General features: G+C 46.3%; 1 protein-coding gene across 1 annotated transcript in view; it reads left to right on the top strand.

Annotated features, from left to right (window-relative positions):
• The first annotated feature begins 1,110 nt into the window (after positions 1-1,110).
• Positions 1,111-15,339, top strand: part of LOC115102729 (semaphorin-6B-like) — a 48,421-nt gene continuing 34,192 nt past the window's right edge. Inside the window, exons 1-4 of the mRNA XM_029622970.2 lie at positions 1,111-1,229; positions 2,315-2,426; positions 4,062-4,122; positions 4,219-4,281. Coding sequence (XP_029478830.1) covers positions 1,124-1,229; positions 2,315-2,426; positions 4,062-4,122; positions 4,219-4,281 — 342 coding nt within the window. The 5' untranslated portion in view covers positions 1,111-1,123. The remainder of the gene's footprint in view (positions 1,230-2,314; positions 2,427-4,061; positions 4,123-4,218; positions 4,282-15,339) is intronic.

Below are 15,339 nucleotides of genomic sequence, written 5' to 3'. Positions count from 1 at the left end.
ATGTATGACTCTGGGGTGGTATATGGCTTAGGTCGTCACGTTCAGCTGGGAATGCTCAACAATGGATTGCCATTCTACACAATAGAGGGAACATTACACCTCATTTGACACAATGGGCACTCTGCTAAAGCCAGATTGGTGGCAGGGTGTGTGTGTGTGTGTGTGTGTGTGTGTGTGTGTGTGTGTGTGTGTGTGTGTGTGTGTGTGTGTGTGTGTGTGTGTGTGTGTGTGTGTGTGTGTGTGTGTGTGTGTGTGTGTGTGTGTGTGTGTGTGTGTGTGTGTGTGTGTGATAGAGTATGTCCTGCCCCCCTGACCCAGCCCTTTCTCACACCTACACTGCTCGGTGGACCATACTTTATGTCCCAACTGTTTAATTGCTCTCTCTCTCTGTCTCTCTCTCTCTCTCTCTCTCTCTCTCTCTCTCTCTCTCTCTCTCTCTCTCTCTCTCTCTCTCTCTCTCTCTCTCTCTCTCTCTCTCTCTCTCTCTCTCTCTCTCTCTCTCTCTCTCTCTCTCTCTCTCTCTCTCTCTCTCTGTCTCTCTGTCTCTCTCTCTCTCTCTCTGTCTCTCTCTCTCTCTCTCTCTCTCTCTCTCTCTCTCTCTCTCTCTCTCTCTCTCTCTCTCTCTCTCTCTGTCTCTCTCTCTCTCTCTCTCTCTCTCTCTCTCTCTCTCTCTCTCTCTCTCTCTCTCTCTCTCTCTCTCTCTCTCTCTCTCTCTCTGTCTCTCTCTCTCTCTATCTCTCTCTCTCTCTCTCTCTCTCTCTCTCTCTCTCTCTCTCTCTCTCTCTCTCTCTCTCTCTCTCTCTCTCTCTCTCTCTCTCTCTCTCTCTCTCTCTCTCTGTCTGTCTGTCTGTCTGTCTGTGGGTGGGTGGGTGTTATAGAGTGTTATAGAGTGTGTCCTGCCGCTCTGACCCAGCCCATAATTTATGTCTCGACCGTTGAATTGCTGTGTGTGTGTGTGTGTATTATAGATTGTTACAGAGTGTGTGCTTGCAATCTGTTGCAATCAGAATCTGTACGAGACTATAACATTTCTGGTGTGATTTGTACCTGTAGGACTGGTCACTGATTATTTTCTTCTCCCTCCTCTCTTTCTTTCCGTGTCTAGTGCCCGTGCTGTGCTGCCATGACGACCATGGCCCCTCCCCTCATGTTTCTCCTCCTGCTCCTTCAATTGGCTCACAGCTCTTTCCCAGAGGAGCCCGGTCCTCTAAGCTATGCTCCCTTAGAGGGTATGTGTCATTCTTCGTGCGTGAGCATGTGTGCACGTGCGTGCATGTTTGTTCATTTGTCAGCTCGTGCGCTGACATTTCCGTGTAAGTGTGTGTTTGTGCGCTTGCTTGCATATGTGAGTGTGTGTTTATGTCTGTATGGTATCAGTAGCATTGATAAATGGCCCTCTGGTGGATCTCAGTATTCCATCAGGACAGAAAGGTTAGAGGTCACAGCCTTGGTCTGGAGCTGTTTTCACACAAAACAAGCGTGTCACAGGGATAGATAGCAGCAATGAAAAATTTGTTTTTCATTGAGTGTGCAAGAATGAAAGATGTAATGCTCTCCTCTCCTCGCCTCTTTGATTTAATATTATGGAGCTGCGATCTGAGGTCATTGCTTTGTCGTTGTTTTTATTGCATTTCTGATTGAGCATCAACCTAGTTCAAGGGGAGGGGAGAGGAGTGAGAGAGATGGAGAGGTAGATGGAGAGAGAGCTGAAGAAAAAGGAGAGAGGACAGATAGGTAGATGTGGAAAGAGAGAGATGGAGAGGTAGAGAAAAAGGAGAGAGGACAGATAGGTAGATGTGGAAAGAGAGAGATGGAGAGGTAGAGAAAAAGGAGAGAGGACAGATAGGTAGATGTGGAAAGAAAGAGAGAGGCAGAGAAAAAGGAGAGAGGACAGATAGGTAGATGTGGAAAGAGAGAGAGGGCAAGGAGGTGGAGATAAATAGATGGATGGATGGATGTGTATTATTATGTGGCTCCCTGCAGTCAAGGACAATGAGACAGAGGTCCCACTCAATCTCCTGAAGAGGAGTCCCTATGGGAATGACACCGTGTCCTCTCCACCCTCCCTGCAGTGTGTCCTATTCTTCCATGCTATATCTGCCATAGGTCTATCCCCCCTCTCTCTCTTCTGTCTCCCTCCTGTATGTTTCTCCCTCTGCTACTAGCTTCCTCTAGCCCCCCTTTTTCTCATTCCCTCACTGTATCCTCCTCACTGTCTTCTTCAATCCTTTACGTCTTTCTCCATCCCCTTGAATATAAGAGTACAATACAATATAAACCTCTCTCTCTCTCTCTCTCTCTCTCTCTCTCTCAGTGGTGAGGAGGTATCCTGTGTTTGTGGGTAGAGCTCATCGTTCCTCACAGAGACAGGAGCTGCACATTCACACAGTGCTCCAGGTGAACCGCACACTCTACATAGGAGCCAGGTAACCAACAACATCAACAGCCACCTCTCAGCCATAGTCCTTACCGCACCCCTAACAATCCTCTCAGCCATAGTCCTTACCGCACCCCTAACAATCCTCTCAGCCATAGTCCTTACCGCACCCTAACAATCCTCTCAGCCATAGTCCTTACCGCACCCCTAACAATCCTCTCAGCCATAGTCCTTACCGCACCCTAACAATCCTCTCAGCCATAGTCCTTACCGCACCCCTAACAATCCTCTCAGCCATAGTCCTTACCCCACCCTAACAATCCTCTCAGCCATAGTCCTTACCACACCCCTAACAATCCTCTCAGCCATAGTCCTTACCGCACCCCTAACAATCCTCTCAGCCATAGTCCTTACCGCACCCCTAACAATCCTCTCAGCCATAGTCCTTACCGCACCCCTAACAATCCTCTCAGCCATAGTCCTTACCGCACCCCTAACAATCCTCTCAGCCATAGTCCTTACCGCACCCCTAACAATCCTCTCAGCCATAGTCCTTACCGCACCCTAACAATCCTCTCAGCCATAGTCCTTACCGCACCCCTAACAATCCTCTCAGCCATAGTCCTTACCGCACCCCTAACAATCCTCTCAGCCATAGTCCTTACCGCACCCCTAACAATCCTCTCAGCCATAGTCCTTACCGCACCCCTAACAATCCTCTCAGCCATAGTCCTTACCGCACCCCTAACAATCCTCTCAGCCATAGTCCTTACCGCACCCCTAACAATCCTCTCAGCCATAGTCCTTACCGCACCCCTAACAATCCTCTCAGCCATAGTCCTTACCCCACCCCTAACAATCCTCTCAGCCATAGTCCTTACCACACCCCTAACAATCCTCTCAGCCATAGTCCCTAACAATCCTCTCAGCCATAGTCCTTACCGCACCCCTAACAATCCTCTCAGCCATAGTCCTTACCGCACCCCTAACAATCCTCTCAGCCATAGTCCTTACCCCACCCTAACAATCCTCTCAGCCATAGTCCTTACCGCACCCCTAACAATCCTCTCAGCCATAGTCCTTACCGCACCCCTAACAATCCTCTCAGCCATAGTCCTTACCGCACCCCTAACAATCCTCTCAGCCATAGTCCTTACCGCACCCCTAACAATCCTCTCAGCCATAGTCCTTACCGCACCCCTAACAATCCTCTCAGCCATAGTCCTTACCGCACCCCTAACAATCCTCTCAGCCATAGTCCTTACCGCACCCCTAACAATCCTCTCAGCCATAGTCCTTACCGCACCCCTAACAATCCTCTCAGCCATAGTCCTTACCGCACCCCTAACAATCCTCTCAGCCATAGTCCTTACCACACCCCTAACAATCCTCTCAGCCATAGTCCTTACCGCACCCCTAACAATCCTCTCAGCCATAGTCCTTACCACACCCCTAACAATCCTCTCAGCCATAGTCCTTACCACACCCCTAACAATCCTCTCAGCCATAGTCCTTACCACACCCCTAACAATCCTCTCAGCCATAGTCCTTACCACACCCCTAACAATCCTCACTTCTCTCTTTCAGCAGTTATATCGACTGGTTTATGATAAGGTCACTGTCAAACCATTTTGATCCACTCTGCTCTCCCCCTGTTTCTCTCCCCTCCTGATGTATATTCCAGAGATGATCTATATAGAGTGGAGCTGGACAATATGTCAGGGGACGAAATATTCTACAGCAAGGTGAGACACACACCGCAGTGGTATCACATACACCTGATTAAATCATACCCCAGTGTGATAACCCTCCGGTCATGTCATTTTGTGTTCTTCTGCTAGAAGCGGACGTGGGAATCCAATAAGAATGACATTCGAGTCTGTAGGATGAAGGGAAAACATGAGGTTAGTTCCCATCCCTGTGTCAGCCGACATGTGTCAGCCGACACACACCCAACACTGTCGCACACACACACTCCTTTAGAAATCATATACCCCGACAGATATCTATACACATCTGCCCACCCACACACACATAAGGGAACTTTATATGTCCGACTCACAATCATTAGCCATGACATACACGCTCTCTCCCATACACACTCACAGGGAAATGTTCTCTACAATACACACCTGCATCGCTGCCCACACACAGAGAAACTCTATCCCCACTACAGTGCGAGAGGCGTCATTACAAACCCTGGTTCAATTCCAGGCTGTGTCACAACCGGCCGAGTCCCATAGTGTGGCGCACAATTGGCCCAGCGCCGTCCGGGTTAGGGTTTGGCCGGGGTAGGCCGTCATTGTAAATAAGAATGTGTTCTTAACTGACTTGCCTAGTTAAATATATATATTTTTTAAATACACTTATTTTGTGTAGAAATGCTGTAAGCTGTAAACTGTAAGCTACAAAACGAAATAAAGAGTGTGCGACTCTCTTCCTTATGTTATAAAATACATTTTACCAAGTCAAATATGTTTATTCATGTTCTGAATCGTTCAGTGGGGTCTTTCTCTAACATATCATTAGCATTATATCCAAAAAGTCAGATTTCATAACCTAATTCATCCGATAATAAGCACTGAGCTCTGACATAGTGGTGCAGGTTTCTCATGACAACTTTTGAGGTTTTACATTTTGTGGTCTTCGTCTTCAAAGTTGTTTATGTGGGTCGCAAAAATCTAAATTAGCACGAGCTGAATTTAAAATAAAATACGCTCAGTGATCCGTTGACAATTCACAGAGATACGCTTGTTTTTGTGAGAAATCTTTGAAAAAGAACAGTCATTTTCTAATTAATATGAAAGTGTATATTAAAATATGAAAATATGTCTCAAAAACAACATCCATCTTACCTCTATATTGTTTTATGTCCCGCGGAATCGAAAAGAAAGAAAGACTAGTTCAATGGGAAAGTGAGCCTGTAAATTCTTGCACAGAATCCAGATTTCCAGATTTCCTACCACTCTTTTGTCTATGGTCTCCATTGAATTAGTCACCCTAATTCTGGCCATCCTACAAAGGTAAAAACTCTAACAACCTTTAAACGGATTATGATAGAAACATGATGTTTGAGACATTGGTTTTCTTAGAGGAGTGTCTACACAATTAACACATTTTTTTACCCATTGGTCAAAATATGCGTTTTTGATTGGGCACTCTAATATGAGTACTATGGGATGACATGATCAAAGGGAATAATGAAGGCAAAAAGAGACCTAAGAGATAAAGGAAAGAGGGTATAGAGAGAGAGAGAGAGACTTGACTTATATCAGTCTTTTTAGCAGAGAAGGGGAGCGAGAAAGAGAGAGTAGGAGAAGGAGAAAATCAGGACAGGAAGAGGGCGGGAGTAACCACTGGAGATAAATAAATAGAGGGGGTAGAAGACCACACAGTCACAGATCAAATGAGAGAGATGGAGAGAGACGGTGGAGGTAAAGAGAGCGTGGGAGATAGAAAGCGGTGTATGACATTAAGGTAGACAGATGAAAGGGAGAGAAAGAAACGGAGACAGCAAATACATCAAAGGTGTGAGAGGCCGTCAGGCCGAGAGAGGGTAGGAGGAAGGAGAGTGAGGGGGAGCTGAAAGTGAGAGAGAGCAAAAGTGTAAGGGAGAAGGAATGAGGAAGGGAGAGAAGAAAAACTAGAAGGTGTAGAGGTACTTCTAGCTCACATGAACCCAAGGGGAAAAAACGGTGTGATGAGCTCAGGCTAAAGCACGGTGTGATGAGCTCAGGCTAAAGCACAGGGATACATCTGAACGGTGTGATGAGCTCAGGCTAAAGAGCAGGGATACATCTGAACGGTGTGATGAGCTCAGGCTAAAGCACAGGGATACATCTGAACGGTGTGATGAGCTCAGGCTAAAGCACAGGGATACATCTGAACGGTGTGATGAGCTCAGGCTAAAGCACAGGGATACATCTGAACGGTGTGATGAGCTCAGGCTAAAGCACGGTGTGATGAGCTCAGGCTAAAGCGCAGGGATACATCTGAATGGTGTGATGAGCTCAGGCTAAAGCACAGGGATTACATCTGAACGGTATGATGAGCTCAGGCTAAAGCACGGTGTGATGAGCTCAGGCTAAAGCACGGTGTGATGAGCTCAGGCTAAAGCCCAGGGATACATCTGAACGGTGTGATGAGCTCAGGCTAAAGCGCAGGGATACATCTGAACGGTGTGATGAGCTCAGGCTAAAGCGCAGGGATACATCTGAACGGTGTGATGAGCTCAGGCTAAAGCACAGGGATACATCTGAACGGTGTGATGAGCTCAGGCTAAAGCACAGGGATACATCTGAACGGTGTGATGAGCTCAGGCTAAAGCGCAGGGATACATCTGAACGGTGTGATGAGCTCAGGCTAAAGCGCAGGGATACATCTGAACGGTGTGATGAGCTCAGGCTAAAGCGCAGGGATACATCTGAACAGTGTGATGAGCTCAGGCTATAGCACGGTGTGATGAGCTCAGGCTAAAGCGCAGGGATACATCTGAACGGTGTGATGAGCTCGGGCTAAAGCGCAGGGATACATCTGAACAGTGTGATAAGCTCAGGCTAAAGCGCAGGGATACATCTGAACGATGTGATGAGCTCAGGCTAAAGCACAGGGATACATCTGAACGGTGTGATGAGCTCAGGCTAAAGCACAGGGATACATCTGAACGGTGTGATGAGCTCAGGCTAAAGCACGGTGTGATGAGCTCAGGCTAAAGCGCAGGGATACATCTGAACGGTGTGATGAGCTCAGGCTAAAGCACGGTGTGATGAGCTCGGGCTAAAGTGCAGGGATACATCTGAACGGTGTGATGAGCTCAGGCTAAAGCCCAGGGATACATCTGAACGGTGTGATGAGCTCAGGCTAAAGCCCAGGGATACATCTGAACGGTGTGATGAGCTCAGGCTAAAGCCCAGGGATACATCTGAACGGTGTGATGAGCTCAGGCTAAAGCACGGTGTGATGAGCTCAGGCTAAAGCCCAGGGATACATCTGAACGGTGTGATGAGCTCAGGCTAAAGCGCAGGGATACATCTGAACGGTGTGATGAGCTCAGGCTAAAGTGCAGGGATACATCTGAACGGTGTGATGAGCTCAGGCTAAAGTGCAGGGATACATCTGAACGGTGTGATGAGCTCAGGCTAAAGCACAGGGATACATCTGAACGGTGTGATGAGCTCAGGCTAAAGCACAGGGATACATCTGAACGGTGTGATGAGCTCGGGCTAAAGCGCAGGGATACATCTGAACGGTGTGATGAGCTCAGGCTAAAGCGCAGGGATACATCTGAACGGTGTGATGAGCTCAGGCTAAAGTGCAGGGATACATCTGAACGGTGTGATGAGCTCAGCCTAAAGCGCAGGGATACATCTGAACGGTGTGATGAGCTCAGGCTAAAGCGCAGGGATACATCTGAACGGTGTGATGAGCTCAGCCTAAAGCGCAGGGATACATCTGAACGGTGTGATGAGCTCAGGCTAAAGCGCAGGGATACATCTGAACGGTGTGATGAGCTCAGGCTAAAGCGCAGGGATACATCTGAACGGTGTGATGAGCTCAGGCTAAAGTGCAGGGATACATCTGAACGGTGTGATGAGCTCAGGCTAAAGTGCAGGGATACATCTGAACGGTGTGATGAGCTCAGGCTAAAGCCCAGGGATACATCTGAACGGTGTGATGAGCTCGGGCTAAAGCGCAGGGATACATCTGAACGGTGTGATGAGCTCAGGCTAAAGCGCAGGGATACATCTGAACGGTGTGATGAGCTCAGCCTAAAGCGCAGGGATACATCTGAACGGTGTGATGAGCTCAGGCTAAAGAGCAGGGATACATCTGAACGGTGTGATGAGCTCAGCCTAAAGCGCAGGGATACATCTGAACTGTGTGATGAGCTCGGGCTAAAGTGCAGGGATACATCTGAACGGTGTGATGAGCTCAGGCTAAAGCGCAAGGATACATCGCAACGTTGTGATGTATGTTAAGGGTGTAAAAGAGACGCGGTTCAGTGTAATTTCCAGGTTTACTTAGGTTAGTGGTTGTTTTCACCTAAGCCATCCCATAGTTCAGCCGAGCTCATCATATTCCAGCCATGACACATGTAGTGTGTAAAGTAATCCAGACCTGTTCTGTACTCTAAGAAGTGATTTATGCACTACTTTTGTCATGTGCATATGACATTAAACTAATCTATCTGCCTAACCAGTTGAGGGATGGGTTTGAAATACACACACACACTTGTATGCACACTGTGGCGTTCCTAGGATTTAAAGGCATTTGGGGCTTAGCCCAAAGCCAGTAAGGGGGTCCAGGGGGTCCAGGGGCATACTCCTCCGGCAAAAAAATAAGGAATTTCAACCGCTAAATACATGAATACATGAATTTGATGCACTTTGAGTTGAACTTTGAGAGATTGGAACATTGAAAGATGAGATCTTTTTCAGGTAACTTGCTCCTTTCCACCTGGCACAGCACACACTTGCCAGTACCCAACTGCAGTAGCTACTGTGGGTCTCTCTACTCTGGAACACATACAACTACAGTGTATTGCCAAAAACCTCCATACAGGATCAACAACTTCAAATATGGACTCTGACCTGTCCAATGAGCCAAACTGATTAAGAATTCCCACAGTACCAAAACACACACACACACACACACACACACACACACACACACACACACACACACACACACACACACACACACACACACACGGTGCAATAATTAGAATCCATAGAGCAGCTTTAATTGATACAGTAGGTGTTGTCACCCCTCCTCTGCCTCTCTCCATCGCTTTCTCTGTGTTGTCTGCTGCTGTCGCTCTTGTCTTCCCTCTTCTCTTGCTGTCTCTGAGTCTTCTATGTTGCGGGTCTCTTTTGTCTACCCTCCTTTCTTGTCCTGTCCTGGTTGTAAAAAAGTGTAAAAGGAAGCTATTGTTTTAATAGTCATTTCACAGGACTTTTCACCTCCCCTGCAAATTCTTTGTAAATCAGGTTTTACCTTTTCACTATCTGTATTTCACCTGTTGTAATTTGTGCAAATAAATCAAATGAATTAGAATCTATAGAACAACTTGAAGTCATACAGTCTACTGTGCGCTCAACCCACCTCTGTTCTCTCTTCATCTGCCCTCTGTCACTTTCATCTGTCACTTTCTCTGTGTCTTGTTAGTTGCTGTCTGTGTCTTGTCTCAGGTGATTGTTTGTTTACTGTCTCCTTTGTCTAACCTCTTTTGGTATGGCCTGTTTTGTTCTTCTGGTGCCTCACTCCATCATCTACTCCACTGTTGCTGTCTCTGTGTCTTGTCTGGTGTCTCTCGCCATCATCTACTCTTCTCTTCTCTTGCTGTCTCTGTGTGTCTTGTCTGGTGTCTCTCGCCATCATCTACTCTTCTCTTCTCTTGCTGTCTCTGTGTGTCTTGTCTGGTGTCTCTCGCCATCATCTACTCTTCTCTTCTCTTGCTGTCTCTGTGTGTCTTGTCTGGTGTCTCTCGCCATCATCTACTCTTCTCTTCTCTTGCTGTCTCTGTGTGTCTTGTCTGGTGTCTCTCGCCATCATCTACTCTTCTCTTCTCTTGCTGTCTCTGTGTGTCTTGTCTGGTGTCTCTCGCCATCATCTACTCTTCTCTTCTCTTGCTGTCTCTGTGTGTCTTGTCTGGTGTCTCTCGCCATCATCTACTCTTCTCTTCTCTTGCTGTCTCTGTGTCTTGTCTGGTGTCTCTCGCCATCATCTACTCTTCTCTTCTCTTGCTGTCTCTGTGTGTCTTGTCTGGTGTCTCTCGCCATCATCTACTCTTCTCTTCTCTTGCTGTCTCTGTGTCTTGTCTGGTGTCTCTCGCCATCATCTACTCTTCTCTTCTCTTGCTGTCTCTGTGTGTCTTGTCTGGTGTCTCTCGCCATCATCTATTCTTCTCTTCTCTTGCTGTCTCTGTGTGTCTTGTCTGGTGTCTCTCGCCATCATCTACTCTTCTCTTCTCTTGCTGTCTCTGTGTCTTGTCTGGTGTCTCTCGCCATCATCTACTCTTCTCTTCTCTTGCTGTCTCTGTGTCTTGTCTGGTGTCTCTCGCCATCATCTACTCTTCTCTTCTCTTGCTGTCTCTGTGTGTCTTGTCTGGTGTCTCTCGCCATCATCTACTCTTCTCTTCTCTTGCTGTCTCTGTGTCTTGTCTGGTGTCTCTCGCCATCATCTACTCTTCTCTTCTCTTGCTGTCTCTGTGTCTTGTCTGGTGTCTCTCGCCATCATCTACTCTTCTCTTCTCTTGCTGTCTCTGTGTCTTGTCTGGTGTCTCTCGCCATCATCTACTCTTCTCTTCTCTTGCTGTCTCTGTGTCTTGTCTGGTGTCTCTCGCCATCATCTACTCTTCTCTTGCTGTCTCTGTGTCTTGTCTGGTGTCTCTCGCCATCATCTACTCTTCTGTTGCTGTCTCTGTGTCTTGTCTGGTGTGTCTCTTTAGTTTTGCAATCCAAAACGGTCAAGGGGGTACCGGGTGACCTTAACTTGTTTTGGGCCTGTGTCATCCTCTTCCCTTCCTGTTGCCCCTGGCTACTGCTATTCTAAGGGCTCCACTGGCATGCTGTCCTCATCTGTCATCCTCCTTGGCTCATCTCCAAGGTAGCGAAGTAGAAGCAGTTCATTTTAAAGTGTAACGACGGGTGGGTGAGGAGTCGGATGCAGAGAGCGAAATGAACGGGAAAACGCTTTAATGTCCTTCAAATCGTAACAGGTCCAAAACATGGGTGAATGCCCAAAACACTGGCGCTAAACCAACCCAAAACCTAGACGCACACTGGACAGCGAAAAACCCAAAACCAAAACACGATACATCACCAAACGTAACAACCAACAAGCCCGCACAAACACCAGCGGGCAAAACTAACTTAAATAACACCCATCCCAAAACCCCAACAAGGAACAGGTGAAAACAATTAGACAAAAACAAACGAAAAGGAAAAAGGGATCGGTGGCAGCTAGTAGACCGGCGACGACGACCGCCGAGCGCCACCCGAGCAGGAAGGGGAGCCACCTTCGGTGGTATTCGTGACATAAAGTAACTGTATACTGACATGACCAGTGCTGTTAAGTACTTAAGTAAAAATACTTTAAAGTACTACTTTAGTAGTTTTTTGGGGGTATTTGTGTACTTTACTATTTATATTTTAGACGTTTACTTTTATGTCACTACATTCCTAAAACAAATAATGTACTTTTTACTCCATATATCTTCCTGACATCCAAAAGTACTTACATTTTGATTGCTTAGCAGAACAGGAAAATTCCTGGTCATCCCTACTGAATCTGATCTGGTGGACTAAACAAAAATGCTTTGTTTTCACAGTTCCTTCAGAAAGTATTCAGACCCCTTTTTCCACATTTTGTTACGCTACAGCCTTATACTAAAATTGATTAAATTAAAAAAATCTTCATCAATCTACACCAAATACCCCATAATGACAAATTGAAAACAGGTTTTTAGAAATTTATGTATTCAGACCCTTTGCTATGAGACTCTAAATTGAGCTCAGGTGCATCCTGTTTCCATTGATCATCCTTGAGATGTTTCTACAACTTGATTGGAGTCCACGCCTCCAATTGTCATGCAGGGGCACACTTCAACACTTAGACTCAGACATCACTTACAGTGCCTTCGCAAATTATTCAGACCCCTTCACTTTTTCCACATTTTGTTAGGTTACAGCCTTATTCTAAAATTGATTAAATTGTTTTTTTCCCTCATAAATCTACTCACACACACAAAAAGAAACTGAAATATCATTATTTACATAAGTATCCAGACACTTCACTCAGTACTTTGTTGAAGCATATTTGACAGCCTCGAGTCTTCTTGGGTATGACGTTACAAGCCTGGCACACCTGTTTTGGGGAGTTTCTCCCATTCTTCTCTGCAGATCCTCTCAAGCTCTATCAAGTTGGATGAGGAGCGTCGCTACACAGCTATTTTCAGGTCTCTTAAGGGATGTCCGCTCAAGGCTCTGGCTGGACCACTCAAGGACATTCAGAAACTTGTCTCGAAGCCACTCTTGTGTTGTCTTGGCTGTGTGCTTAGTGTCATTGTCCTGTTGTAAGGTGAACCTTCGCCCCAGTCTGAGGTTCTGATCACTCTAGAGCAGGTTTTCATCAAGGATCTCTCTGTACTTTGCTTCATTCATCTTTGCCATTGCCCAGTACCTACCGCTGAAAAACATCCCCACAGCATGGTGCCGCCACCACCATGCTTCACCATAGGGATGATGCCAGGTTTCCTCCAGACATGATGCTTGGCATTCAGGCCAAAGAGTTCAATCTTGGTTTCATCAGACCAGAGAATATTGTTTCTCATAGTGTGAGTCTTTAGGTGCCTTTCGGCAAACTCCAAGCAGGCTGTTATGTGCCTTTTACTGAGGAGAGGCTTTCGTCTGGCCACTCTACCATAAAGGCCTGATTGGTGGAGTGCTTCAGAGATGGTTGTCCTTCTGGAAGGTTCTCACATCTCCACAGAGGAACTCTAGATAGAGTGACCATCGGGTTTTTGGTCACCTCCCTGACCAAGGCCATTCTCCCCCGAAGGCTCAGTTTGGCCGGGCGGCCAGCTCTAGGAAGAGTCTTGGTGGTTCCAAACATCTTAAATTTAAGAATGATGGAGGCCACTGTGTTCTGGGAACACAATCCTGAGTTCAATCTTGGTTTCATCAGGACCAGAGGATACTGTTTCTCATGGTCTGAGAGTCCTTTGGGTGTTTATACATATCTACTGACAATTCCTTCGACATCATGGCTTGGTTTTTGCTCTGATATGCACTGTAAACTGTGGGACTTTATACAGACAGGTGTGTCCCTTTCCAAATCATGTCCAATCAATTCAATTTACCACAGATGGACTCCAGTCAAGTTGTAGATGTAATGAATACGATGGGAAACAGAGAGCTGGTTTCAAGCGCAGGTGTTTATTTGTAAAGAACCATAGGAGGAGGCAGGTAGCTGGGTCCAGGGACAGGCAGAAGGTCATACACAGTGGTTCCAAAAAGGCAACAGTACAGGCAGGGAAAAGGCTAATAATGTAGTCTGGGAGATCAGGCAATAGGTTGATGACAAGAAATCCGATAGGCTAAAGTACAGGCAGGGAACAGGCAAAAAGGCGTCGTTAGTGAGGATGGCCTAATATGGAAATAAACAGAGCTCCAAATAGAATGTGCATCAAAACAAACAATACCTCATAATGATGGAGTTCAAAGAACTGAACTAAATCGTTTGTTTAAATGACATACAGGTGTGTGAACAGGTGATCAGAATTCAGGTGATTGAGATGAGTGAGTGAGTTGCATTCAGGGGATCTATGTGTTTGAGAGTGTGAGCTGGAAAGTGGGCTGGAAAGTGAGCTGTGTTCAGGGGATCTACATGTTTGAGAGTGTGAGTTGGAAAGTGGGCTGGAAAGTGAGCTGTGTTCAGGGGATCTACGTGTTTGAGAGTGTGAGTTGGAAAGTGGTCTGGAAAGTGAGCTGTGTTCAGGGGATCTACGTGTTTGAGAGTGTGAGTTGGAAAGTGGGCTGGAAAGTGAGCTGTGTTCAGGGGATCTACGTGTTTGAGAGTGTGAGTTGGAAGCATATGTTACAGTAGAAACATCTCAAGGATGATCAATGGAAACACCTCTCAAAGATGCACCTGAGCTCAATTTTGAGTCACAGAGCAAAGGGTCTGAATACTTATGTAAATAAGGTTTTTTATTTTGAATGAGTAAAAAACAAACAAACAAAGCAAACAGTTTTCCCTTTGTCATTATGTGGTGTTGCGTGTAGATTGATAAGGAAAAAAACAATGTTTAATACATTTTAGAATAAAGGCTGTAACGTGACAAAATGTGGAAAAAGTCAAGGGGTCTGAATACTTTCCGAATGCACTGTACATTACATTATTACAAGTTACAAAAATAATTTGAAATAATTGCACATTACAGTGAACTCATTTAACAAATAGTTTTAAATTGCCCTATCGGCACCAGGGAATCCAGGTGCAATTTGTTTTGTAAGGAATGCCATGACTGTGGTGCATTAAAACTAAAGGCAGGTTTACCAAACTTTGTGAGTGGGGACCTCAATAGTTAACCAACCCTGCGAACGGGTTTGGTATTTCATATTTTTACATTTCAACAGGGAAGTGTTGTATGTTGGAAGCTTGTGGAGCAGAGCTTTGTAAACAAGAAGGGAGTAATGGAGTGAGCTACTGGACTTTAGTGAGGTCCAAACGACCTTCTGATACAGGATGCAGTGATGAGTATTAAAACTGTCACCTGTAATAAAGCAGAGGGTGATATGGTAGATGGAATCCAAAAGTTTTAAAAGTAGTGGCTGCTACATTCTGGTAAATGAGGTCACCTTAGTCAAGAACTGTCGGGAAAGTTGAAAGTACAATCTGCTTCCTGCTGTTAATGGAGAGGTAAGAAGTCCACTTTAATAAATCTTAGCTTTTTATTTGCCTTAATGCCCAGATATTTATTTGCAGGAACCCGCTCGATGGTTAACCATCCAATGAGTAAATACCTCCAAACCGGTCATGCTGGAGGATGTTGCAGGCAGCAGAACATTCTCCACGGCGTCTGCAGACTCTGTCACATCTGTCACATGTGCTCATTGTGAACCTGCTTTCATCTCTGAAGAGCACAGGGCGCCAGTGGCAAATTTGCCAATCTTGGTGTTCTCTGGCAAATGCCAAACGTCCTGCACGGTGTTGGGCTGTAAGCACAACCCCCACCTGTGGACGTCGGGCCCTCATACCATCCTCATGGAGTCTGTTTCTGACCGTTTGAGCAGACACATGCACATTTGTGGCCTGCTGGAGGGCTCCGGCAGTGCTCCTCCTGCTACTCCTTGCACAAAGGCGGAGGTAGCGGTCCTGTTGCTGGGTTGTTGCCCTCCTACGGCCTCCTCCACGTCTCCTGATGTACTGGCCTATCTCCTGGTAGCGCCTCCATGCTC

The sequence above is a fragment of the Oncorhynchus nerka genome, linkage group LG20 (genome assembly GCF_034236695.1).
Source record: "Oncorhynchus nerka isolate Pitt River linkage group LG20, Oner_Uvic_2.0, whole genome shotgun sequence".
Classification (NCBI taxonomy): Eukaryota; Metazoa; Chordata; class Actinopteri; order Salmoniformes; family Salmonidae; genus Oncorhynchus; species Oncorhynchus nerka.
Note: the sequence above shows the minus strand (reverse complement) of the source record. Positions and strands in the feature narration are given on the sequence as shown.